This window comes from Melozone crissalis, unplaced genomic scaffold (genome assembly GCF_028551555.1).
Source record: "Melozone crissalis strain CALT ecotype California unplaced genomic scaffold, PUWL_Pcris_2 ptg000026l_1, whole genome shotgun sequence".
NCBI lineage: Eukaryota > Metazoa > Chordata > Aves > Passeriformes > Passerellidae > Melozone > Melozone crissalis.
Window position 1 is genome coordinate 9,037,995 of NW_026535804.1, and position 26,683 is coordinate 9,064,677.

A 26,683-nucleotide genomic window follows, 5' to 3' on the forward strand; every position below is an offset into this window, starting at 1 on the left:
TTCTGCCTCCAAGAAATATACTCTCATCAGGAAAGAAAGTGAGGAGGAGTTCTCTGTTCTGGGTTCCAGCTCTGCCTCCCAGCACTGAGCTCCAATCTCCAGCCTTCCCAGGGCCAGTCATTTCTTCTGTCTGCTTTGGCTGTGGTTAGCTTTCTTTGGGGAGGGGATGGCAATTAAATTCACAATTAATCACAATTTTAAAGCACTTCTCTAGAAGAGAGATGGTGCAGATGGGGGAGTGTTAGAAGGGAGCAGTAAAAGACTGTGATTAAGCACCTGAAGGTCAGGGATGGCCTCGGCGAGGAGGAGGGAAAGCTTCCTCCCCACTGCCCCATCCCTTCACGATAGCACAAATTAAAAACAAAGACAGCTGTTCAGTAAGGAGTGACTTTAGTTTAAATCTTTCTGTTTCTTGCTCAATAACTCTTTCATTATGAGCTTCCTGCTGGGGGAGTTTGTGAGCCAAGGCTTGCTACTGAACACGCAGCACTCGGGGGCTGCAGAGCACAGCACACCCCTGTCCACACCTTCCTGAATAATTTCAGTTTCTAGATATGATAGGGCAAATCCACAATTAAAAAATAAAAATATTTAGATACAGGCTGTTCTCTGAGAAGCTAATCCCATGCTGGAAAGTTCTCTAGCAGCTTGAGGAGGAGTCAAGAAAACAGAAGCAGCTCAGGGATTTGTGTGAAGCAAGTTGTTCCTAGCCCTGCACAGATTACATTTATAAAATAACTTTTCTAATTAAAACAGTTTGATAATTTATAAGCTAGTTCCAAAGTCCTTTGAACTCTGTAGGAAATTCCCAGGATCTTGTATGGGCTTTTGCTCAAATTCTCCATTGTTTGCATGAAGGGAAAAATATGAATATTGATACAAGCCCAGCAGCTTGGAGGCCTTGCTAACAAACAGGATCTGAACAAGGGAGGATGGAAACAAGTTAAACACAGTCAGAAAACTGACCTGGTCCACCAATGGAATGTTTGAAATGGCTGTTAATGGCTCTGGAACACTTAAACCATTTATATTTGGTATGTAGATGCAAATCAAAGAGCATCCCACAGTGCTTCCAAAAAGCTTCCTCGGAAGCCCTGCCCTCAGCAGGGACTATATCAAAATCACTCAGGAGTGGCTGGGTGATGTGACTGTAAGTTTATCAGGCAATGTTATTTTCTGTGTTACCTGCCTGCCCACATAACTCCAGGGGAAGTGCACAGAGCCCAGACAACCCAGTGTGGGCTGTGACCTGATGGACACTGCAGGCAGGGACAGCTGCTTTGTGGCATCCAGAGAGTCCAAATATCCCCCCGGGCTGGGAGCATCCAGCTTCAACCTTTCCAGTACCCCAGCTCAGATTTTTCTTCTGCTGAACCATAATTGAAGTCAACGACCTCTTCTAAGCTTCAGACCTGTCCACACACACTTTGTTTATCCAGGCTTGTCAGCAGTTTAGCAAACCATATTAAATTGGGCTGGCTCCATCCCCACAAGAACACTGTGGCCATTCTTCCCCCTTCCAAGCCCTCTCGACCCGCACGTTGCTGACACCAGAGAGCCCAAACCCTGCTCCTCCCCAGCCCTGCAGTGTGTGCTCCATCCCAACACAGGTTCACCACCTTCACCCCAGAGCTGCCACTTCACCTCACTAGGTCACTCATTTTGGGTGTATTTATTTGCCCAAGGCTGAATATCCCGTGTCAGCTGCCATAAGTGATTGCACAGCAGCAGAGCTCCTCTCCCACACACAGAGTGTGCTTAGGCTCTTTTGGGGTTTGCTCAGACCTCACAGGCAGCTGGATCTGTGAGATATCAATCAATCTTTCAGAACAGTGGCCGACAAATTTGTTTTAACCCAAGTCTCTAACCAAAAAATCCTACTGCTCTTCTACTGCAAAAGTTAAAGGGGATTTTTTTCCCACCTACAATGAAACCTGAACACCAGGCCTGTTTCAAATTATAGAAAACATGAAAGTTGTGATTACAGAATTTAGCTTGCAAGTGGAAGAGGACACTGCCTTCTACCTCAGAGAGAGATTCCAGTGTGCAGCTACAAAAACACACAGGAGAAGGTAAAGGCAGTGCCAAGCCCTACTGGCTTGCAGTAGCTCGGCAGCAGAGGCAGATTGTTCCTCCTACAGCAATGATCCCTCGGGAGGGGAACACACCCCTCTAAGATGAGCCTGAGCACAGCCCCATTCCCAGGGTTTCATCCAGCAATTTCTTCACTATTCCAAAGGCCTAAGATAGAATGTAACTTTAAAGATAATCAAACCAATAAAAGCCTTAGAGCTGTACCCCAGTGGGTTTAATCTCTCGGAGAGGCAGAACATTCATTAAATGAGCTCGTAATGTGCTAATTCGGGGAATATCTTTTTTCCGAAAGGCTAGCGTTACAAAATAGTGTCACCAGGCACTACCAGGAAAACAATCCAGTCCTCTCTAAAGTTCAGCAGTGCTCATGACGACATTCCTGTCCCGAGACTGCCACCAAGATGTTCTCAGACAGCCCAGGCATATGGAAATCATAGCTCCCACAGAACAGCTGTGTTTTTTGGAAGTGACTTCATATTTTTGGATGTTGTCTGCCACATGGAATCTAACATCTTCAACAGCAAATAAAGCTCTTCCTTTCATCCCCTGCCATGTTTCCTTCATGTAGTAAAGGTGGCAGATGATTTTTTAACTCCACAATCACTTTTTTCCCAGCCTTTCCTTAGAGCACAGGGACTGTGGCTCTGTAAGTGCCTTTGCAAGTTTCTGGTATTTCTAACAGGAATTGCACTGAGATTTTACCCAAGAATGGAAGGATTCTCCTTTCCACTGGCCTCACATCTGGGCTGATCTACTGACTCACTCCCAAACAGTCACTCTGGAAAGTAAGTTCCTTTCCCAAAACCCTGTGTTTCATAATGGCAGTTCCACCACATGTTTGCCTGGCAAGCCACACACATTGTTTGCTACCACCTTCAGGAGAGCTCCAGGCTCTGTGGGACATGCCAAAACCCACCCTGGGCCCTGCCATGCGAGCCAGCAGCTCAGGAGGCTCGGGGGCTGCTGTTGGCCAGCACTTCTGCAGCCTCTGGTAGTTAAGGGGTGGCTGACAAGTCCTGTAAGAGGGCAGCGAGAGAGGAGATGCCAGGCTGCAGCTACAGAAGGGATGATGGGCTGGGTTCACCTTCTTTATGTGTGAAATAGGGAAAGCTTTGCTTTTGTTTGGCATCTGCTACTTCCAAGGTGCTGTCCTTGGAAGAGGAGGCAAAGCATCCGGGAGGCAGCATTTGTCCCCACAGCCTGGGGCAGACAAGCACAGGTACAACAGCACCTGTGGAGTCACAGAACAGCCCCACAACCATCAGCCAAGGCAACACCGAATGCTCCCGCCATGCCTCCTGGCCTGCTTTGTGTGATAACCACGTCCCTCCTCAGCCCTCCCTTCCTCAGTAAACAGGGCTCAAGCCTCACTACAAACAACTGGAATTGTCCTTTCGTCTGCTCACGAACACACTTGATAAATAAACCCCAAACATTTCCATTTGCAGTAACAACCAGCTGCACGGGCTCCTGCGGTGGAGCTGCCATTCCATCTCTCCAGGCAGCTGCTCACCCCTGGAAAGCAGCTGGATCTCCACAGGAGCCAAATGGCCGAGCACCAAAGGCAGCTAATGAAGCACAGGGAGTGCTGCTCCCTGCCCCTGCACTCACCATCTGCCCCAGCTCTTCTTTGAGAAGCTGTGCCAGGGACTCCCAGATCCACTGGCATGTGGCTCTTATCAATTCAGTTCCTGTAGGTGACCATATTTACTCCCTGGTGTGCCAGGAATTGACCAAAGAGCATCTGACTTAAGCATTTTGAAATAAACTCCAGACATGCATCAGGATGTTCAGCTGTTCCAGGCTCAGCTCATTTTACCCCTTCACTCAGATCCCTCAGGCAAACTGCAGATTTCACAGAAGGGCTTGAGGATCCAGATGCTCAAAACAGCACCAGGTTCCTAAAGGGCTTTAGAAAAAAATATTTTCTTTTTAAGTTTTAAATCCTTAAAGGCCTTATATGTACATTAAAGTACCTTTGAAAGTGGGAGGTTTGTTGGTGTAAGCAATTAAGGCACTATAGGCCTTTACTTCAAAAGGACAGACCTAAAACATCAATATTTTCCCTCAAGATCTCCACTAGCTGCCTTTGCTTTCCAGTTTCCTTGCACTGAGAGCATTGCTCAAGGTCACAACTTGGTTAATAAATCAGGTTTACATTGAAGTTCTGCATATAATGCTGGAAAAGTCCAAAAGTGATTATATACATGTACATTAAAAAAAACCCCAAACACATAAAACATATTTCTATCTAGCTTAAAATCAAAGGCAGCAAGAGAGTGTCTTATCAAAAGATAACAACTCAATAATATAAATAAAAGTACCCAACAGAGCCCAGGTGAGGAGTCTCAGACAGGGATTTGGAAGAGCTACAGACTGTTTTGTTCTCTTGGGTAAGCCCTGGGTGGCATTGAAAATTTGCATGCATATATCAATATATATACAGGCTGCTGCTAGCCAGGAGGGAAACAAGCAAGGAAGTAGTCAGGAATGGAGAATAGCAGGGTGTCTTTTAGTTATTTAAGGTATTAGCTGAGCCAATGGGCACGCTTTTCCTGTTTTAAACAGACACAATAAGATAAAGGTCAGCAGGGGAATTGGTTACATTTCTCTTTCCCACGTATAGGTATGGCTGAGGAGGATGTAATCCTCCCAGAACCCTTCAAAGATACAGAATAATTTGGAGATTTTATAAGCAATACATTGGCTTCTTCAGCCCAGAGCACAGTGCATTACAGCCCAGAGCACAGTGCATTACCAATTCCCTGGGAAAACCAGAATTATTTGGTCTTTCTGATACTAAACAGTAAAACTAAATCCTGTTATACAAATAAGGGATCCTGTAGGAAAAATTGCTTAGCATAAAAGCTAAGTGCCCTGTATGCTTATCTTTATAAAAGAAAACATCACACTGTAGGTAAAGAATATTTTCTAATCCTCTTTTCTTCAGTAGATAATTGAATTAGAAATCAAGCTTCAAGTGCACCAAGAGTTTTAATAAACACAAAAAACCCCCAATAATTGCTTTGGCCAGGCAACAAGATACTCAGTGACTTTCTTCCAGATCTATTAACATGCAAACCTGATACAGACACCAGCCCAGCCACAGAACCCACCTTCATTTTCCTGACTTTCCTTCTCAGTCCTTCTCAACCCATTGTTTTTTCTAGTTCACTAAACAATTACAGAAACACATTTTCAGTCAACAAGAATTAAAGGTACCATAGTCTCACAAACCTGCATGTCCCACTGGGATCAGTAGGAGCCTTCAGCTTACTGGGAGTTCAGGCTGACTTGAAATTACATTAATAAAGCACTTGGGTTCATTAGAAACCAATTAAGGACATTGGCTTCCGAAACTGAACCCACCACAGGCAGTTAATCAATTCCTAGTTCTAAAGTGAAAAGAAAGTTATGCTTCTTATTACAAATTACTTTTAAAGACCATTTGATTTCTTAAAGGAAAGAACATTAAAGGTTGAGATTTGTGTGTATCTATACGCAAACACAGGTACACATTAACACACAGACGTGAATAAAAGCCCAGGAGAATTTGTCTCATGGGGAGTTGTAGAAGGACCTTTCCAATGGGCACAGTGGGATTCTGAGTGCTGCTTCTGTAGTCTTCAAACATGAAATCCAGGACTGGCAAATACCCAGCAGTCTGGCTGAGGTCTCAAGCGTGCTGTGTCTTGTGTCCAGGTCCCCTTTTGCAGTTTCCTTGTAAATCAGTACTCTGGAGAGCTTCTTGTTAACTCAGCAAAAGGCAGAACCCTGCTGTAAGGAGCTCAGGGAAAAGCTATTACAGGAGCCAAAGCAGAAGGTGGGATGTTATTGGAATGTTCCTGAATAAGCAACTTTAAGCAATCAATTAGTTCCACTTTTGTTTTGGAAAAAGAGTAATGAAACATTACTCTTAGGGCCTAAAATGAACAAGAGATCCATTCCCTCCCTTTCTTGTAAAAAGCCCTGCATCTTGCAATATCTGCTTTAATGGCTCAATTCTGGGCCAGGGATTTCAAAATGTATATGGCTGTCCTCCAAACCTTCCTTGAAATAAGAGTGTATTTTGGTTTAACTCTGAAAAAATATTCTCATTGCGTGCAAATCCCTTCCCTGAACTGCAGCAGAAATTAAGCAGAGAGACCAAGAGCTGTGAAGCCTTCACTGGACAAAGCACAGTGGTTGGAAAGACACCTCATTGCATCCTTCTGCCCTGTCACTGAAGGGCAGGGGTACAAGGATATACACAGGGGTTGGTTCAGGAATGATGTGCATTAGCTCAAGTTTGGTCCAGCAGAGCATCAGAACCCAGCTCAGCCTTACCCATCTCTGGATTCTTTGCTTAATCCACAACTACAGCAGAAAGTCCCAAAGTGCAGCCCCTTCTGTGGCTTTTATCCCAAGAAATGTATTCAGTGATTTCCAAATCAAATACATAGGCCAGGGAATAAGGGGATTGGATACTGAGCTGACTGCTGCTCTTTGGATGCACTCAAATACTAGTTTTTGGAAAGGCTATGTCTGCAGCTCATTGTGATACTACCAAGAACCTCTGGCATGGGAACAAACAAAAGAAGTGTTGAAGACGCCAGGGCTGGCTCTGTGAGAGGGCAATTTAAAGAATAATGGACCTCCAGTGGTAAAGTCTCCATGCTGTGCTATTCTGCTGGCAATTATTGAGGAAGTTTGTTTAGGATTTAGGCCCAAGAGCTCCTAAGAGAGGCTTGTAAACAGCATGGAAGTTGAGTTTCCTGTTGGTGATAGGAAGATTGACAGCTCACAGCAACCTTTTGTGTCGTGCAATGACAAGTGTGATTGCTGTGCAGTTCCCCTGCAATGTGATTAGATTGTAATCAAACTGTGGCTCTGCTGGATTTTTCGATGTCTTAATTGATGGCCCCAAACCAAATGTCTTTCACCAGAAAGAAAAAAACCCTGAAACTTGAATTCCTTGACACTGAGCAGGTTTAACAGCCTCTAGTGCCATTTCATGCTTGTGGCAAATGAACCTTCTTTCCTTATCCTGCACTGTGGGTACAACCTATAGAAAGCATGGAAAGATCCAGTGACAGATTCTGTTTTCTATTTTAATTTAGAGAATAGGGATACATTTCTTTTCTCAGTTCCATAAAGTTGTTATGAAGTTAAACTCATTTTAGAATTAAAAAGCAGTTGTCAACACTTAAACAACTGTGAGTACAATCTGGGGTTTATGGAAATCTGAAGGTTGGGTTACTATCACCAGTGAGACAAAGACATCATCTGGTTCATTAAGGAAAAATTAAGTGCTTTTCCTAAAAAGTAGTTTATTTATATTATATAATTTTATAGCTGTGTTTCTCAGAGCACATTTCTAAATTTTGAGAATCAATATTTACAGATCACCTACTTTAGTGAAGAGTAAGGCATAACAGGATGACTGCTTATATGTATAAGGATAATAAGTTTAATTGAACAGATGTGAAAAACAAACAATAAAAACAAATATTGTCTGTAAAAATAACTCTGACAAAACAAAATCAAACTAAATTAACTTAATCCATTACAAAGAAGTGTCTCATGGAAAGTATAGCTAATAAGCCCATCTTGGAAATTTTTAAATTATCCAGAAACCTGAGACACAAACTTGTATTTGACAAACACTGCCAAAACGTTCCAACATCATATGGTATAATACATATGGTTCATATAAATATCATATACAAACACAGACCATGCATGAGAAAGTTCCCTATTCATGCTTCATAAATTAAAAAAGATGATGGAAATAAACCAGTGTTTAAGAGCTGCTATTAAAACATAGAGACTTTAACCATTTTCCATAAGAAAGAGCAAACTCAGAGATGGGAGCTGAGTTCTCTTCTTGGGCACACAATCACAATTTCCCTTCAAAAAAACCAACACAGCTTTTTGCTTTTTGTTTTGCCCCTTTCTGGCATTGAGGTTGTTCTGTATCACAGGGGAGGAGGCCACTCTGTGGCTGTACATGTTCATTTACAAACAGACTTATCAACCCCATAAATGAGCTGATGTTCTAGCACGTGTCCTTCCTCTGAAGGGAGCCTGGGGTGTTTTTCTACACTTCAAGGCCTTCCATTAGCAGCTGCCGGCTCTGCCACAGGCCCCTCTCTAATCTCTCATTCCATCATCACTTGAGGACACTTGTAATGCTTTATGGGGCTTTAATATAAAACTTCCCAAGGCAATTGTCAGATGGCCCTGGGTCCTGACCATGACACAGTTCACATGTTCAGGAATGTGATTTCATGCTCTGTGTGCTGCTGAACTGCAAGCTTTTGGTTCAGGCTTCATGGTACTTAATCTCTTCCCTGCCAAAAATTGCTTAATAACATCTCTTATGTTCAGCTGAAGTGCTCCAATAGCCCAAAAGGAAAACTTTGTTTCAAGGGGGATTTAAACTTTGCCGGAAAAAAAGAAAAATCTAATTAGACTTAATATAATTTACACTGCTGTTCGTTCTGTCTGTGATGTGCAGGGGATGCAGAAGGGCTCTGCTGACCTCGATGAGCCACTCACCAGCAAGGCCGATCACAAATCCCCACCTGGGCTGTGTTCCACACACCCCACAAAGACTGGGAGATCTAGAAACTAAATCCAAATCCCCAAGCACTGTCATACCCACAGAACAACCCTCCCACTGCCACCTTTGAGCTGGGGAGAAAGTGAAGAGTCACTCTGCAGGATGTCCTTCACACAGCTCCTGCTCAGTCTTGTTCCTGTGACGAAATGATCCCTCTGCACAAAGCCCATCCAAAAGCAGCTAAAAAGAGTGGCTGAATGAGATGGAAATAGCAAACATCCCCCACAGGTGGTGTGCCAACATCAGGGGCTAGCAGGGCTGCGGTCTGAAGAGCAGCCCTCTAACTCCTGGGCAGAACTGGCCACTTTTGCAAGTTATTTGGAGAGCGAGCTGTGACTGCAGCTCCTCCCCCAAGCACGTCTGTGCTTCAGCCTCTCCAAATCATTCCCCAGCCCAGCTGGAGGTCTGCTGCCCTGTGACCACACTGCAGCCTCCTGCAACAGAGGCTGGCTCCCCAAAACCTGATATTCATTGAGGACGCAAAGCTGGGGAGACTGGCAGGGCATTTATTTCTTTCAAATACAGATCTGCACAGATGAGAGCTCTCCAAGTACTCTGCAAAGCTGATGCCAGTCACATTTTCAGAGTTCCAGTGTTTAACAAAGGCTTCACTCTGGGGATAAGAGCATTGTCCAGCAGAGGAGGTGACAGAGACGTCAAATCGATCTGCCAGATGTCGGTGGCGTAACTTGTACCGAGCCTCCTTTCTCTTTGTGCACTTGGCCCTGCCGCCTGCAACGTGCATTTCCCAGCTGGAAAGGCCTCACACACTCCTATTACTGGGAAAAAAGAAAACTGCCCAAAGGGAGAAAGTACAAAAGGTTTGCCTTTGCTACAGGAAGCTGGAACTGCCAACAGTCTTGCTGAACTGAGTGCATCGGCAGAATTAGGGTTTAGCAAGGTATCAGCAGTGGGACAGAAATGGAGGGAAAAAATTTCCCAAGTCAGGCTATTTTCTCTCAAAACCAAGTAGAATAGAGAAATAAAATTCAGTGATCACAGCTCTACATAGTCTGGAATTTCATTGCATGAAAAACTCCAAGGGTATTCTTATTTTCTTACTTTCCTAAATAAGGATGCAAATCTCAGCCTCAGGAGTTTATCTGTGCATGGATTTAGGTACAGAGCTTTCATACTTGTGCATATTTCATTTCAGCAAAGTGAAAATCTTTCGTGTTATCCTGCTCTTTCTGATTTTTTAAATACAATGCAGTTGAAAATTAAATGTGGTAATCCAATGATTACAACTTCCTGTAAAAATGAATAAGCAATAAAGTTTACATTTCTGTGAAATGTTTTGACTTAACAAGATCATAGTTTTCCAGTGGAAGACTATTCCCTTGGGAGTTTCTGACCAGCTGTAACTGCAGCATTTGGAATACATCTGTCATCCTAGGAAATGAAGGATTATCAGAACCACAGGAGCACAACTAAGTGTTTGTTGTGGTGAGGCTGAGGGATGCTCTCAGTGGTGGGTGCACCAGGTTCCTTTCTCGTTCTTTGCAATTTTAAATCTGTCCTAAATCTGAACACAGAGTGTTAAATTATTGAATCGGTGTGTGAATATAAACACTCAAACTGTGCAATTAGAAAACAGAAAAAGCTCCAGTAGATGGCGCTCAAAAATATCCCAAATTTGTGTCCCTGCTCGGCTGGTGCCGTGCAAAGGCCTGGGGGAGGCAGCTGTGCCAGCAGCCCTGGGCAGCCCCCTCACCATCACTAAGAGCCAGGGGATGCTCAGAGCTGTAACAAAGGTGGGCTCAGCAGGGGCTGGAACACGGAAAATGCACCAAAAGCAAGTGCATTAAGAGAGCTGGGTCCTGTAAAAACACAGCAAAGTTTTGGAGAAATGCTGGGAAGCAGGGCAGTTGTAGAACATGACTTTCCAGGCAGGGGATTGTCTGGCTGCCAGTTCCTGTGCAGTCCTGTTGTTCAGTAATGGCCAGTTCTGGGGTCACTTTTAAATTTTGTAGCTCTGCAAGGAGCCTGTTATATTTCAAAGGCTGTTGAGTAGCAATTCTTCCACAGAAGCACAATTGGTTTTACCACTACCAGGGGAATGGTTTTTATTGACCATTCTGACCAAAGACCAGAGTGAAAGTTGATCCCATCTGATTGAGTCCCTGGTTGGTGGCCCACGGGGGAAATGAGCTCATGGCCAGTTAATTCCTCTGCAGTGCCACAAAGCCACTGCCAGAAGGGTCTCAGCCACTCCAGGGACACAGCTCTGGGGTGGCAATGCTCAGTGTGGGGCACCTGGCTGTCTTCTGCTTTGTGCAGAGGGAAACAAAGCCCTTCACAGAGCCAGGGAAGAGAAGCCTCCCCAGGCTGGTTGCCAACATGCTTCAGCCCTCCTCTGCAGTACTTATCTCTGCTTCAGCATTAGTGTGAGCAAAACACACATGGGCCTGTGGATCCTCCCTGGTTCTTCTGTCCCATCCTGAGCTCCAGGCTTCATGCTTTCACTTCTGGTCACTTTGCAGACCAACTGCACTTTTCTGTGTCTGTGTCTGTGGTCCCTCCAGTCCTGCTTGGCTTGGAGCAGCCCAGGCTGCAGTGAGGAAGAGATGGCAGCTCAGAAAAGCCACCTCAGCCCCACTGATGTCAGAAAAGCCACCTCAGTCCCACTGATGTCAGAAAAGCCACCTCAGCCCCACTGATGGCAGCTCCCAGAGGGGCAGGAGACGAGCAAAGCAGTGACTGTGATGTGAATGCTGAGCTCAACACCGATGGTTTGTGTTTTGGCAACACTTGGAGCTGGTGGCAGCTGAGGCTACGCCTATCATGGCCCAGCTGCTGCAGTGGTGGAACTTGAGGGTTTTGCCAGGGGAATAACAGCTTGCCCTCCAAGTTTTTGGGGGTTTTGCTTATAAAAGACTAATGAGGTGTTGGTCCTATATGCATTTAGTTGCTCATTTTGCAAGAGCTTAAACATCAGCAATAACTTGACCACCTTTATGATCTTTCACATGAGTTACTCACTTCAGCAGTTCTGCCTTTGGGGATAAAAAGGGAAAGGGGCAACAGGATGCTTTGCTTCAAGCCTGCATTTCATTAAACTTCTGCTGTACTGCTTTTTGCTCCAGATTAGGAAACAATTTACTTCCAGACTTCATTATACTTTCTTGAGAAAACTGTTTATAGAGAAACAGTTTAAGAGATCAGGATATTTCTTTAAAAGTTCATTTTGCAATCCAGAGTGAAAAGTCCTTTGCTTGTATGCTAGCAGAGGTCATTCTTTGAAGCACCATCATTTGGTAGGCAAAGAATGAAATTACCTAGACAGAAACAAAGCAGAAGTGGCAACAGAGATGGTCATCCATAACATATCCCATGGATTCCAGGGAAATAAGCCTGTTCAGGGGGATCTCAGCTAATTCACATGGATGTCTACTTTGTCTTTTTTACTGTGTGAGGCAGCAGATTTCTCCCTGCAGCGCAGTGAGGTGAAGGGGAGAGAACAAAGAGCAGCAGGCAGTGAGAATGTGACACCATCCCTTCCCACAGCGCTCTGGGCTGCAGCTCTGCTGGCTGGATGTTATTTTAGTGGCTGTGCCTCCCTCCCATGCTGTCCCAGGGCCCGGGAGCAGCGGCTCTGACGCCCGGTGAGCCCGAGGCTTATTCATGTTCAGGAATGGGAGGGTCAGGGCCATCGACACACACCAGCATCCTGCTGCCTATTATTTCCTGCCAGCCCTGGCGTTGCACCAAGCCCTAACATGACAGGTGGATGGAGTTCACAAGGAAATCATGTCATGGGCCAGTTTTCCAGGAAAGCTGTTAACTCTATTCACAAGCCCAGGCCTTCAGATGGAAAGGGAACGTGGCTGAGAAGAGGCGGTGAAGGGCTGCTCTGCTGTTATTGATGTTTTTATCACAGATTGTTCACTGACATCTCTTGCTGCAGCACAGAAATCTTTACCTCTGCACAGTGCCTACACCTTCAAGAGGAGACTGTGGCTGAATGCCTTTTAACTTAAAAAACCATGGGGACACTGCCTCTGCAAATCCTATATGGGCATTCGACGTCAGTCAGGCTGCAAAAGATGGTAAAAGAATCTGCCTTTTGCTGAGCTAAATGCTTCCTGGGAAACAGAAAATAAATATGAGGTTAACCTGGGGACTTAAAATATTGTATAAGGATGAAACTGAGGATAAAGTCCAGGATGTATCAGAAACAAGACTTACATATTTTTAAAGGTCTCCATCAACAAGGCACATTTATTATCTTTCCATTACTCCATGCAGTGTCCAACATCTGCAGTTGTATGTTCTTCTCTTTCTTTCCTCTTTTTCTGTTTTTAAAATGTAGTCATTTTGATATTAGTATAGAAAGCACAGAAGAATAGTTAAGAGGAAAGGCAATCAATGCAAAAGAAGTGTTCTTCAAAATTGCCATGTTTGCTACAAATGCAAATTTTAGGATGCACAGAGTCAGGACAATAGGGCTCCAACTGGCTGCTCGAAAGAGGAAGGATTAGGTCCTGTGTCATGTTAATAGTGACATCAACAACCTGAATAAAAGCCAAAAATTCAAGTTGATTTGGCAGTTTAAGACCATTGTTCTCCCACATGGTTTAGCCTGTAAGATTTAGTCTACACACAGATTTCTGCCAGAATTTATAGTTTTCACACCATACAGTGCAGTTCTTGATACGCAACGTACTTCAATATATAAAAGCCCTTCATGACTGGATAATATTTACATTGATATAGCTAAAATGTCATACAAGCTAGAGGCAACAAAGGTATTGGAAATATAAAAGCAAAATGGTATCTGTCAATGCTTAGAGGTACTGGTAATATCTATGCAAAATGTGGCAGCCACTATTTTTCTTCTATTCTTGTTTTGCAGCCCATTGTAGAAACAAATTAGGTGAAACCTGCTAATAATATGCACCAACTTCCACCTCAGATATCAAAGGAGCAGTAACGCTGGATTTGACTCTGGATAAGCAATGCTGGGGCAGGAACACGGGATATTCCAGAGGGTTTGTTCCTCAGCTGACTCTTCCGGATGCTGATGAGCCTCTCAGGCCTCTCCTCGTTCCTCACTCCGAGCTGGTTCCTGTTCTCTGCAGTAACACTGCACATTTGCTGTTTGGTAACAGGAGCTCTCCCAAGTGTCCATGGCAGAGAAACTTAATTCTTGACACAAGTCCATGAAACTAACCTTTTTTTCTCTCTTTCTCTCTCTCTTTTTTTTTTTTTTTAACCTGGAAAATTATGGTATTAGAGCCAGAGTCATGTACAAAACACAACACGTGAAATGACTGGGGAATCGTAAATTGGGCGTTTTGACTTGAACAAAATCTAAGCATTGTCATACCAATCTGATTATTATTTTAAAATACTGTCCCAGGCTATAACTGTCTTTGTGTACAATAGCAATACAGGGTGTAGTTACAGACACAATTTCCTGTGCTTAGGGTTTGCAATTATTATTTAAGATCACTGTAACATTTGCCCGGAGCACCAGCGCAATTCCTCTATTAGATAATTTTCTATCCTTGTGAGGGCAGTTTTGCTTGTGCAGTGCTGCCAGGGCTTTCAGGAAGGGATAGACAAGCAATTGTGACAATAAAATTTGCACCAGCTCCCACCCAGCCTCTCCCAGAACTGAAACACCAATTGTGGCATTCAAAGCCTTTTCACACCAGAAGGGAAGGTGTTTCTGAGCTGGAAAGTCACTTTGATCTCCACAGGGTTGCATCCTTCTGCTTCTCAGATTCCCATGAGAAACACCAAGCAGCAGTCATGGAGTTCCAGTTGGCTCTGCATCAAAGACTTGGTGCACTGCAGCACCCAGCACCCAGGCAGGAAACTCCAATCCAGATTAGGTCATGGGGCTCAAAATTTGAAGCAGAAATTTTGGTTGGGTTTTAAGGGCTGAAAAGGATGTGTTGTTCCTGGGTGTGTAGAGAGTGAGAGAGAGAGGATAATAATGAAAATATCTAAAATAGATTAGCAAGAAGAAAAAAGCATAGACTGTGAGACATGGGTAGGATGTCATTGCTGGTCAGTAAGAAAAGATGCTGCTACTGCTTCGGACTGGCCCAAAATCAATGCAAATGAATCATGGGGGAAAAGTCAGTTCCGAAGGCCGTGTGAACACCTAGTGATGAAACCTTTGAAAACACCTTCAACAGCCTAAACATCTCTGCCTGAACTGCTCACAACCTCTGCTTTGCTCCTGCAGGACACCAGGATCAGGTGCTGGGATTCTCCCACATAAAATTACTGTTTTGCTCCTCTGAACAAAGGACAAACAAGCCTGACTTTGTGCACAGCCTTTCATTTGCTTCTTGGGATGAAGATGCTTGTGCATGTACCTCATCTCTAAAGGACACAGACGATGCTGCTGAGCTCAGCAGCCCCTCTCACCCAGATGCCTCCCAGCCTGTCCAGTTAGGTGGTGCTCAGGGGACCACGGTGTGCCTGAAGCTTTGCTGTGCCAGGGTCACATCCAGGGTCACTGCAATGTGTCTGTCCCTGCACACAGGCTGGGTAATGCCCAGGTGCCCACAATTAGCAAGGCAGAGGGTGATCCAGGAACTCTGCTGTGTCCTTGCCTATGCACTGAAAAAGTCAAAGAGAGCAGAGATAAGGAAAGGGAAATAATCTCTAGCAGCAGCAGAGCAATTCTTACTCACTCCTATTTACCCTTCCTGAAAAAAACCTGCTCCAAATCCCCCATCATCTCCATTCCACTGAGTCTGGCTTTTCTTTTTTGACTTGGAGCTGAGCCTCACCTTGTACCTGTACCTTCCTTTCACAGCAAGCTCAGCTGTATCACAGTGATGGCCAAAGGAGGACCATGGGTGGGAAAGGCTTCTGGAGAGGGCAGTGGGCAGCTCCTGCTCTGGGCTCAGCCTAGGGAGCCAAGCTGCCACACACTTAGTGGAAATCACTGCATCTCTGCAGCCCCTGCAGTTCTCTCCTCAGCAGCCCCCGAAATTCCACTGACGAAAAAAGAAATGGGGAGGGGAGAGAAGGAGTCAGAAAAACTATTGTGTTCCCAGGGAGGGAAAAAGATGAACAGCTCTATTTAGCTTCTCCAGCTTTGCTGATGTCAATCACTTCTCTCATTTTAAACAGGAAAGGCACCACTTTAGTCCACCTGTTCCATTATTTATCATGCTATGCGTTTCCCATGAATTGTCACTCATGCAAAACCTGTACATCGTAAGGGGACACCCTAATATTTTTAATGACCTTAAGCAAAGTGATTGACACTAGACACCGGTGTCAGATGTTCTGGTGACGCAACATGTTCTCCTAGCAGCAGGAAAGCTTCCTGCCGTGATTAACTGAGGGCTATGGAAGTGCTAAAATGTGTTGTCAGCTTTCCTCTGATGCAAGTGATTTTATTATAGCGTCTGGTAACCATGGAGTGTGGCAACGCAAATACTGACCCCAAACATCCCCTCCTGCACATATAGCTCACTCTATTTAAAACACAAGGTGCAGCTTGCAAATCCAGGGATAAGTTATGGATGTAACAAGCTTAAAGCATGGAGGGCAGAGGAAATGGTGGCACCTAAGCCAGAATTCCTGGCGGTTTCAGCAGGAGAAGTACAGGGATCCAGGATGAGGTGCAGAAGGAACCCCAGCAGCACCCCTTTGGCAGGTGGGCTCTGCAGCAGCATCACCAAAACTGTCCTGGCTGCCAGAGGCTCTGAGGGCAAAGAGAAGACACAGGCCTGTCTCACCTTGATAGTGGAAAGCAAAAATCACACCCAGCCCGTCTGAGTCTGGAGAAAGTAAGGAGGAAATTAAAAGAGAGGAAAAATAGGAATATGGCTCCATGCAGCCCCTTTGCCTTCTCATACACACCAGGGTGGAAACCTGTGACTCAGCTCAGCACCACTTGTCCTTCAAGAAGGAGAAATCATGATCTGGTTTGCTTCAATTTGGGACAAGCCTGTCAACAATCCATTAACTGAGAAAAGCTGGAAGACCTCTACAACACAAGAGTTAGAGAATCAATACCTCAGCCACAAGCGGGGGACACCTGGCACCTGCTTTTCATGAAGATTTGTAATCCCAAAGCTCAGTCAGCAAACACTACACATAGCTTTGCTTCCACAAGTTATTATTAATAGTTATGTCTCAAACTGACTGTGACAGTGAGTGTCTGCAGAACTGTCTGCTATGATTTTTCAATAACAGAGCTGTTAATCAAACTGCAGGGGGTTGGACTATCAAACTGAAGTCCAGAGGCTGCAGAGGTTTCTGTAAGAGATCAGCAGTACATGCGTTCACAGTTATTGTCACAGGGGTTGTTCTACAAAAATAGAAATATAAAGTAGTCAGAATTGAAGATACAAGCTATCTTGATAGCAATAAAGAAATATTTTCTAAAGGTCCAGCAGCACTGGATATTATTTTAATGAAATTTATTTTTTTAATTTTATAGCAAAATAATCAAAAGTGCTAAACCTGACCACTTAATTTACAAAAAAAATTCTCATGTTTTAAGCTATGATCATACCTTGTTATTTAGGTTAAACAACATAATTACACATTTCTACTGATTTATATTCAATACTGAAACAAAATCAATATTAGTTGGTTTAAAAAAGGGGGAAAGTACCACAGGTATTGGGAGGGGGAAGTTACATAAAATATAAGAATCAGCTTATTGAGAAAATTGCAATGTGTTCTTATTGCTTTTGTTTTTTTTCCCAGCTACAGTTTAAGTCCCAGATACTCTGGCCATAAGCTTGAAGTCACTTCAAATGCTATGACTTCTCCCTTAGTCAAATGTCAGTGTTTTAAGGAGACCTCTGGCATTTCAAGTCAATTCAAATTATTTTCTCAGTTCCCACACGTTCCCTTTCCAACACGATCAGCATGTTGCAGAATGCAGTTAGGATGGTTGCAGTTATGTGACACAGTTTTCTGTGAAGGAAAAATGGGTTTTCCTCTGTCTTGAAAAGAATCACTACCAGTTCTGCAGTAAGAAATATATTGAGAGCACTTGCAGAGTTGTTACAAGTATTTCTTAATCCGTTCCATTTTCATTTCAGTTCATTTCCACAGTTAAATTAAAACCTGCAATCTCTCCTACTGATAAATAGCCAAGTTGACTTACAAAGGCTCTGCCTTCTGTCCAGCCTTCTCCCGGCTGCCTTTAGCCAAACAAGGTTCGCTGGTTCGCCACGAGCGCCGTCTGGCTCTCCCGCCTCTTTGCCTTCTTCTTGTGCTGCCTGATCTTCCAGCACACGGCGCTGGAAGCCAGCAGAACGAGTCCTGAGGACAAGAGGACCAGGCCAAAGACGGAGATGATGGAGCCATGGGAGTTGAAGATGTAGGCCACGGCGGTGACCACGGTGCCGGCGATGAGGATGACCACGCCGAAGGGAATGGTGCAGCGGTAGCAGGAGAGCTCGGCTCCCCCCGTGGCCGCCGTCAGCTGGCACTCGCTGACCAGAGGAATGGTGGTTATCACACAGTCATTGTTGTTGCTCTTCTCTGTGGGTACAGAATCAGGGTGCTTAGGGGTGCCCAGGATCTCTTTGATAGGCTCGTTTGTCATCTTGATTGTCTTGACTCGGCCCGTTCTTAGGCTAGAGCAGGCTCTGCTGAGCTCGTGCTGCACTGTGGAGAGAAGAGCATGAGTTCAACCAATAATTACCAATTATTTATATGACACATGGCGACACAGAAGTATCCCCTTGGGATCACAAGCAACCACACATTCAGACCCCGCAAGGATTTGTGCACAAGATCAACAGTGACACGACTGATTGTGAAGGACCTGAATAATTTCTTGTAGTGCTCAACAATATGTATGTAAGTTCTGGAAATAACAGAGTCACAGACCAAGACAGGCACCAGCATTAAAGTGTTGTGGGCCAAATCCTACATTAAGTTACATCCTGAAGTCAGTATTTCTGACATAATTTAGATTTCAATGGCATTACATTTTCTCACAACGAGGTGAAGTTCACACACTGTTTTGATTTTTGCTCACACACTTTCACACAGTTTCTTTCTACACCTACACACAATACATTACACAGATTTGCTCCAGTGCACATCACAATAACACGGTCAAGTATTAGCCCAGCAAAAACCAGGATGAACAGTGAGCTCTTTCTCAGTGCAAGTGCAACTTAGGGAAAAAATTTGAATGGTCACAACAAGGTGTAGATGTGGGGGGAGTGGGGATGCAAACAGATTCCTCAGCTCCTCAGCACTTGGCTCAGCTCAAGGCTGGTGAACCCCCAGTTACAGCAATATCCATGCCAGACTGACAGCTTGCCATTTACACTGGCTTCAAGCAAAAGCAACAAGTCTCTTGTAAATCCATGAAATTATATCCCTGTTACTGTAGGAGGTGGTGGCAATGGAAAGAAGGAGAGATTTACCATCATATTCACTCATCTCAGATAGAGCAGGTTGTTTTCCTCCTGTTTCCAGACTGTAAACACACTCCCAGTCCTGAAGGCATGCTCAGTTTGACTGCATCTGCACAGGACACAAATACCTTCTGGCTCTGGGCCCAGGGAAGAATCAGAGCCCACCTGCTCAGAGCAAGAGCAGCCCATAGCTCTCCACCATTCCACAGCTCAGCCTTGTCTCTGGGGCTCTGGGGATGTGGGGTGACTCTGGGGCCTGCAGTGAGCTCTGCCAACACCGAGGCTGCACAGATGTGCTGTCCTGGCCCCAGCTCAGTGCACCCCAACACACACTCCAGAGACTGGGACACTGGGGAGCCACTAGGGAGCCGCTGGGGACCCCCTGGCTGTCCTGCTGTAGCAGCTCCCAGCACTCCTCCACCACCCTGGCGTGGGCTGTGCCGCTGTTGCTGTCATGAGCAGCACGATACGCAGCTCAGAGAACAAGGAAGAGCGTTGGCAATGCAGTAATGCTTTTATCACTTTTATCACCTTCACATCTGTGACTAGGAAGTTAATTGCCAGATACTAGTATTCTCCTTTTCCTTTCCCACCACTCCACCCTTGTTGCTAAGATATATTCGCTCATTGTGGAGAGCCCTTGGTTTTATGTCTCAGTACCTCCTATAACTGACTGTGGGTTTTACAAGAAAGAGGATTTCACTCTTTTTAAAAAAACACAAGCACAACCAGGCTAAATGCTGGATATAGAGTGCTTGCATACAAAGCCCCCTTGAACCCTAAGAGAGAAGAAAAGCCCAGATCTGGTTTGCTGAAGCTTTTGTTGTACTGCTCTGGGAAGAGTGCTCAGCTCCCTGTTGTATTTGCTGTGAGAGCTGCCTGTGGGCTCAGCCCTGCCAGAGGAGCCTGTGCTTGCAGGGCACACACAGCACACCCAGGCACACACAGTGACAGCCCAAGGGGCATCAGCACACACTGAAACACTCTGATCACCAGGAAAAACTTTTATACTGTGAGCGTAACTGAGCACTGGAACCTAGCGAAGTTTTGGAGCCTACCCTCGAGATAATCCAAAGCCATCTGCACAGTCAGCATTGCCTAGGAGCAATAGGGGGTCAGACCATGCGACCCCCAGAAGTCCCTTCTAACCACGAGCATTCAATGATTCTGCCTGTTTCTGTGAGAGTACTCTGTATCTCCAAGGTTATATCTGTATCTCCAGTGTTATATCTGTGCTGACACCTCAGATATCCTAAATTCTCCTAGGTTCGGTAGCTGTGTTCTTTGAGTCACAATTCATGGTTAAATGCCTTTTAAATCAGACAGAAAGAGCCCAGGATAGCCATGGGTTTGCTCTTGAGTGTCATTAATCTGTTCCTATGTGGATCTGAGCCCAAGTTCTGCATTTTCAATAATGATTGACACAGCAGAGAGACGTACACTGGTGCCATTATGTTGCTGCATTGCTTATCCATAAAACATTACAGAAGTTCAGCATAACATAAGAATGTGGTCCCTAAATGTCACCATTTTTAATATTACCATTCAATTAATAAAACATTTTATTATGAAATTTGAGAGAGAAAAAATTTAAATATTTAAATATTTTGCATATAAAAGGTCTATTGGCTCAAATACACTGTAATAACTATTCAAAAGTCCAAGAACTCTAACAGTCACTGAAATAGGGAACTGCCGAGTGACTTGAAAAAGCCCACAATATGCATTATTATTCTGAAAAATTTTAACCTCTAATCAAAATGTATTTACTCCTGTCTCTAAAGTCCTTGTCCCTCTGCTTCAGCTGCATCTTCAATGAGCATTAAATTCTCCTAGACCTCCTATATAGAGATTTGTGAAGGAGATATATTTATACAGTCAAATTTAACAGGAATTAAAAAAATATTCTAATCTATAATAATTAAGTCAATGGCAAAATATCTGTTGATTTCTGAGGAGCACAGTTTTTTTCTGGAGTAGGATGCAAGAAGGCAGGCATTCATATAAAACAAATAAACAATCCCCTACTGAAATGCTATTAAATTAAATAAACAACAGAACCTATTTGAAGTGTGAGCAAAGGTATCTAGCCCTAGAAAAAAGGGCACTGGATCCTCATTGCCAGCAAAGTCACTTCTGACTTAAGCCAACAGGTGATTTGGTTCAAGTTTCAGGGTAAGAAATTTAGGCAAAGACACCCAGCAACACCAGCATCCTCTCACTAATCACACCACAAGTACTATCTTAAGGAGCTGCTTTGAGTTGGAGGAAGAATGTGCTTCTGTGGCAATCTCTGGCTAACCCTGGGTAAAGGGGAGAGAAATATTTTAGCCACTTATAAGGGTGAATTTAGATTTATCAAAAAGACATTAATTCCATCAGCATGCACACCTACCAGATCCAAGAGAAATCCATGGTCAAAGAGTGCTGAAGATGTCTTGTGTGACAATTCAAGGCAGAAAGAGCTGCTCCAGTCTTTGAAGTGTCAGATATTGCTGAGTGATGAGCTGGAGCTGCCAATATTTAGCATGGAAGTTTCCTACAAGAAAAGTTGTTGGATATTTATCAGCTTCTTAAGAATAAAAGTCCTGAGTGTAAAGCTTCTGCTGTGGGCTCCTGCTCCCGACCTAACCAAAGCAGGAGATGTTCTCCCTCTGGCTCTCCTCCTGGCCTCTGCCACTTTTCTTGGAAGCAGCCACCCATTTCTGGCCCAATGGAACATTTTCCTGTGATGCTGTGACGTCCCAGTAGTGAGTATCATAACCCAGTCACGGATTATGGCTCCACAGAAAGAGCCAGGCAGGAAAAGGCAATGCACAAGAAATATTGTAGATAAAAATCTTATTTAACTTAATTTCTATTGCTGACTTCACCTGTGTGAATAATGACTCAGAATACATGGGAGTTTGTCTCTTCTATGAGTCCAATTTCTTTGAGCAAATCACTCCATCTCCCTGCTCCTCAGATTTCCTAGCTGTGAACTGACTGTGACAACACACCACTAAAAAAACCTGTTAGATCTCTTCCACTATAAGAAAACCTAAGTAACATAATCCCAAAAACTCAGAATAAAAAAAGGCAGAGATTTACACAGTCCAAGAACTCTCTGTAATAAACACAAGTCCACTGTATTTACTATTGTTCATTTCTGTTCCTGGATTTTTAAAAACAAGATTCGTAACTCCACGAGGGACAAGGGGGACTCTGCAGCAGGGCAGTGACAACTCTGCAGAAAGCAGAGCGATGGAAATTGTTATCAACTGCAGAAACAGCTGTGAAGTCACCAGGCTGCTGGGTAAAACTCACAAAGCAGCAGATTTATGTTGCTAATCTTATTCTTTATTAATCTTACACCCTTTCTAGAAGTGCATGATCACGGGAGATGATTTCAACATGGAAGCAGGAGTCCTAAGTGGGGATGAGAGTAAATTCACGAGAATAAATTTGTATAACATTAAACTTTAAGGGTCTTTCTGTTTTTAAGTTATTTAGACCCTGCTAACATTTCACAAACACAAACTTTTACAGGCACAAACTGCTGCTGTTCTCCAGAAGATCCTTGGAATAAGCCTGTGACATTGCCAAAGTATATTTAGCTGATTATTGAAGTTAGCTAATAATAAGGAAGTCTACTTGTTTATCTCATTGATTATATTCTTTTCCACAGGACCTAGCAATTAGTTTAGCTTTCTGAAAAGTTTGGAGGGAATGCAGGAAAAAAAATCCTGACTTCAGATAAATAATCTAGATTTCATTACAACAAATGCAGACCTCTGAAACGTGCTTGCAGTCAACTTCTACTTGGCTTACAGCAAGGTAACATTTGTTTGAAAGCTCTTCTCAGCACGATTGTGCCCCCTAAGCAACTCTGACAGCATCTTCCTCGAAAAAAGTTATTTGCTTGTCAGTTATTTATTTGTATTTATCCCAGACCGAACACAGTTTAAATATTTTTATTTCAAATTAATGTCTTTATAAAAAATTCTCACAGAGCAACTTCTTAGAGTTGAAATTTCTTCCCTTCTCCTTCCCCCTCTCACCACAAAACTGAGAAGCAGAAACACATGAAATCTCTACATGAAGCTTCCAGTGTTTTAACTCGGAATCATTTCAACGTGGTGCTCTCTCAGGAGGCTCCTACATATGGAGTATCTCTGTGCAAGGGCAAAGAGCCACTACAACCCTTTCCTCTTTTTCATATTTTACTTATAACCAGTGGGACACGTTTTGAGTTTTCCGCCTTCAAGCTCTGGACCAGGTTCTCTCTATCTTACAACACTTCAGGCACCCTTTTTTGCTTATGTAAAATCCCAAAAAATCATAATGCTCACACTTCACACCATGGCTATGCATTAAAGTGACGACGGAAAATAGCCTAAGGAGTCCCTGTGTCCCGAGAGGAGAGCCTGAGTTCATTCAGAATTCAACAGACCACAGTAATCCTCAACACAACCCCGCAGCTCTGCCCAGGTGAACGCTCCTGGAAATACACAACCAGAATTTGTACTTACAAGACTCCGGGACCATGCCCTGAGCTACAGAGGCAGCAGAAGAATACACTGCCTCCATATCAGCTGCCTCAGGATGCAGCAAGTTTCTCCCACCAAGATTTTAAGTAAAATCATGAACAGATTTAAACTCTCGCACCTTTTTCGTTTTCCCGGCACAGCCGGGGTGTAGGATGGGAGCCAACCCAACCCCTACACAAACCAACTCTGTTATGTTTCAACTGCAAAACTTTCGAACGCGCCTGCTGCACGCCACACACGCACCTGGGCTAAAATCCTCCTGTCCCCGAGCACCTCTGCAAGAGGGCAGAGAGGCGAGCAGGCAGGGAAAGCCCTGTGCCCGAACAGCCCTGCGGCACCTGGGGACACCGACCCGCACCGGGAGCGGCTCCGGCTGCCGAGCCCCCCGATGCTGGAAGCGGGGACAGCCCCGTGCCGGAGCGGAGCCCGAGCAGCCCCGGGGAACCGGGAACGGCAGCCGGAGCTCCACAGGCACAGGAGCCGGAGCTCCACGGGCACGGGAGCCGGAGCTCCACGGGCACCGGAGCCGGAGCTCCACGGGCACAGGAGCCGGAGCTCCACAGGCACAGGAGCAGGAGCTCCACGGGCACAGGAGCCGGAGCTCCACGGGCACCGGAGCCGGAGCTCCGCGGGCACCGGAGCCGGCGGGGGCGCGGCCGCGGGGCGTGCGGCTCCGGGGCTGCCAGCGAGCTGAGCCGTGCCAGTCCATGCCACAGGCTGGGCCAGTGTGCCATAGCCTGAGCCAGTGTGCCATAGCATGGGCCAGTGTGCCATAACACGGGCCAGTGTGCCATAGCCTGAGCCAGTGTGCCATAGCACGGGCCAGTGTGCCGTAGCACGGGCCCGTGTGCCATAGCATAAGTAAGTGTGCCATAGCATGAGCCAGTGTGCCATAGCACGGGCCAGTGTGCCATAGCACGGGCCAGTGTGCCGTAGCACGGGCCCGTGTGCCATAGCATAAGTAAGTGTGCCATAGCATGAGCCAGTGTGCCATAGCACGGGCCAGTGTGCCATAGCCTGAGCCAGTGTGCCATAGCGAGCCGTGCCTAGCGAAGCCGAGCCGTGCCTTACCTCCCGGCCGCCGGGCGGGACTGCGGCGGCCACCAGCCCGCAGGCAGCATAAGAGGGGATGCAGCTCGCCGCACAAGGGACTGTAAACAAAGTTCTCGGTGAGAGCGAAACAATTAAGGGACCGGAGCAAATTCAGCGGCGGGAGCTGCGGCGGGCGGGGCGGCAGCGGGACGGTCCCGGGGGCGGGGGGGCCGTGAGGGTGTCCGGGCTGGGCCGAGCAGGGGCCGCGCCTCTCCCTCCGCCCCGCGCTGCTCGCTGCCCGCCTCAGGGATGCGCACGGCGGGGACAGCACCGCGCCCTGCCCGCGGCAGGTCACACACACGGGCCGGGGGCGCGTCCTGCAGCCCCTCTGCCCTCCCGCAGGCCCCTCTGCCACCTTCCAGCCCCCTCTGCCACCCTCCAGCCCCCTCCGCCCTCCCGCAGCCCGCTCTGCCATCCTCCAGCCCCCTCTGCCATCCTCCAGCCCCTCTGCCCTCCCGCAGCCCCCTCTACCCTCCCGCAGCCCCCTCTGCCCTCCCGCAGCCCCTTGTTCTCTCCAGCCCCCCGTGCCCTCCCGCACCCCCAGCCCCGTGCCGGGTGTCAGGGCCATCCCGGCTGCAGCAATGCGGGTCAGGGCCCGTACCTGTCCTGTCCTGAGCTCGCTGGGTGCCCGTGCTGGGTCACTTGGAAGCACAGTCCCTGCCGGAATCCAGATGAACCCCTAGCTCAGGAATTAAAGGAGGAGGAATATAGCTCCGGATGGCATTCTTAAAGGATAAAGTTTTATGTATCATTTAGAAATATTTTAACTGGCTTTTCTAAGCTTTGATTACTCATTTTTGCAGCACATGAAATACTACAGGGGTTTGGAGAGAATGGATGTGGGTGTGTGTTAATTTTTTACCATGATTTCTGTTACTTCAGACAAAAAGCAGACAAATTATGCTTTTAAGTCTTGTAAACGGACATATTTGAATTTTGTGGTTAAGCTCAACCAAAGCTTATATTTAAAAGGCACTATTTTATCAATGATTGATAAAAGAACAGTGCACCAGATGTATTTAATCAGCCACTCTGTCTCTGAAAGCATGCATGTACTTTTGACTCCTAAGGTGAAATCCTGGCCTCACAGAAATTAATGACAAAACTTCCACCAACTTCACAGGGGCCAGGATTCCGTCCTGTGTGTTGTTAAGAACCGCCCAGTGATGGAGACCCTGCCAAGGGTTCATCTCCTCCAGACAAATCAACCAGGTTCTGGAAAAGCTCCACAGCTTTCTGCAAGAAACTGTCACTTTCCCCCCCCCCCACTTGCTGGTGCTCCTGTCAAACACATCAGCATTTGAGCAGAAATGACAAAGAAACTGGATCTGAGGGGAACTCCATTAGGCAGGATCTCCTGACCATTGTCTGCTCCTTCCCAATGCAGGCAGCCATGTCTGTAATACCTTTATTAGACTTTACAAGTTCCACCTCAAAAATAACCAGGTTTCCCACTCCTCCTGTTGGAGACTACCAGCCTTATTATTTTGATATTTAGGAACCTTGTTTTTAGCTGAGTGCGTTCATAGACAATTATACATGGGCAAGTAAATGTTTGGCTGAAGCAGCTACTCTCTCTTTTGGCAATTAATCCTCTAATGCCCTAAGAGGATAAATTAAACTCTCTCGTTTTCAATAATTTTTTTAGATGTCCTACCAACTTCTTCCATGGAAGTGCAAGTATTTTTTTTCCTGGTCTACTAGTAATACTAACATTTCATAATTTTCTTCTGATTGTTCAGGATGTCTGGGGTTTTTTTCTCCAGTATCAGTTTCATTTTTCACTTTATATCAGAAATTCTTGCTGTTTGCACATGTGTGCATGACCTAAATTTCACCCCATTCCTGTTACATCAGTTCCTCTCCAGTCCTTCCAGTCTCATATTTGGTACTCCTCTGTTGACAGAGAGCCTCCCTCTCAGGCTTACACCATCCACAGCTCCACTAGTACATTCTTATTTTTTCATGCCAACTCCGTTACTGAAAGTCTTACATAA

At 45.4% G+C, this 26,683-nt stretch overlaps 1 protein-coding gene across 2 annotated transcripts; it reads right to left on the reverse strand.

Moving 5' to 3' along the window:
• Positions 1–12,810: 12,810 nt before the first annotated feature.
• Positions 12,811–25,407, reverse strand: TMEM100 (transmembrane protein 100). Of its 2 annotated transcripts, XM_054278899.1 has the most exons (4): positions 25,288–25,407; positions 24,666–24,745; positions 21,461–21,604; positions 12,811–18,301 (listed from the first exon to the last, which is right to left on the reverse strand). In XM_054278899.1, the coding sequence occupies exon 4, from the start codon at positions 18,237–18,239 to the stop codon at positions 17,835–17,837; it is 405 nt and encodes a 134-aa protein (XP_054134874.1). In that variant the 5' UTR covers positions 18,240–18,301; positions 21,461–21,604; positions 24,666–24,745; positions 25,288–25,407; the 3' UTR covers positions 12,811–17,834. The 2 variants fall into 2 exon arrangements, with proteins under 2 accessions (XP_054134874.1, XP_054134873.1); XM_054278898.1 differs by lacking the exon at positions 25,288–25,407 and having other exon boundaries at positions 24,666–24,815.
• Positions 25,408–26,683: the final 1,276 nt, after the last annotated feature.

Coding starts and splice junctions, on each gene's coding strand:
- TMEM100 (XM_054278899.1), bottom strand. CDS start 18,239: ATGACAAACGAGCCTATCAAAGAGATCCTGGGCACCCCTAAGCACCCT.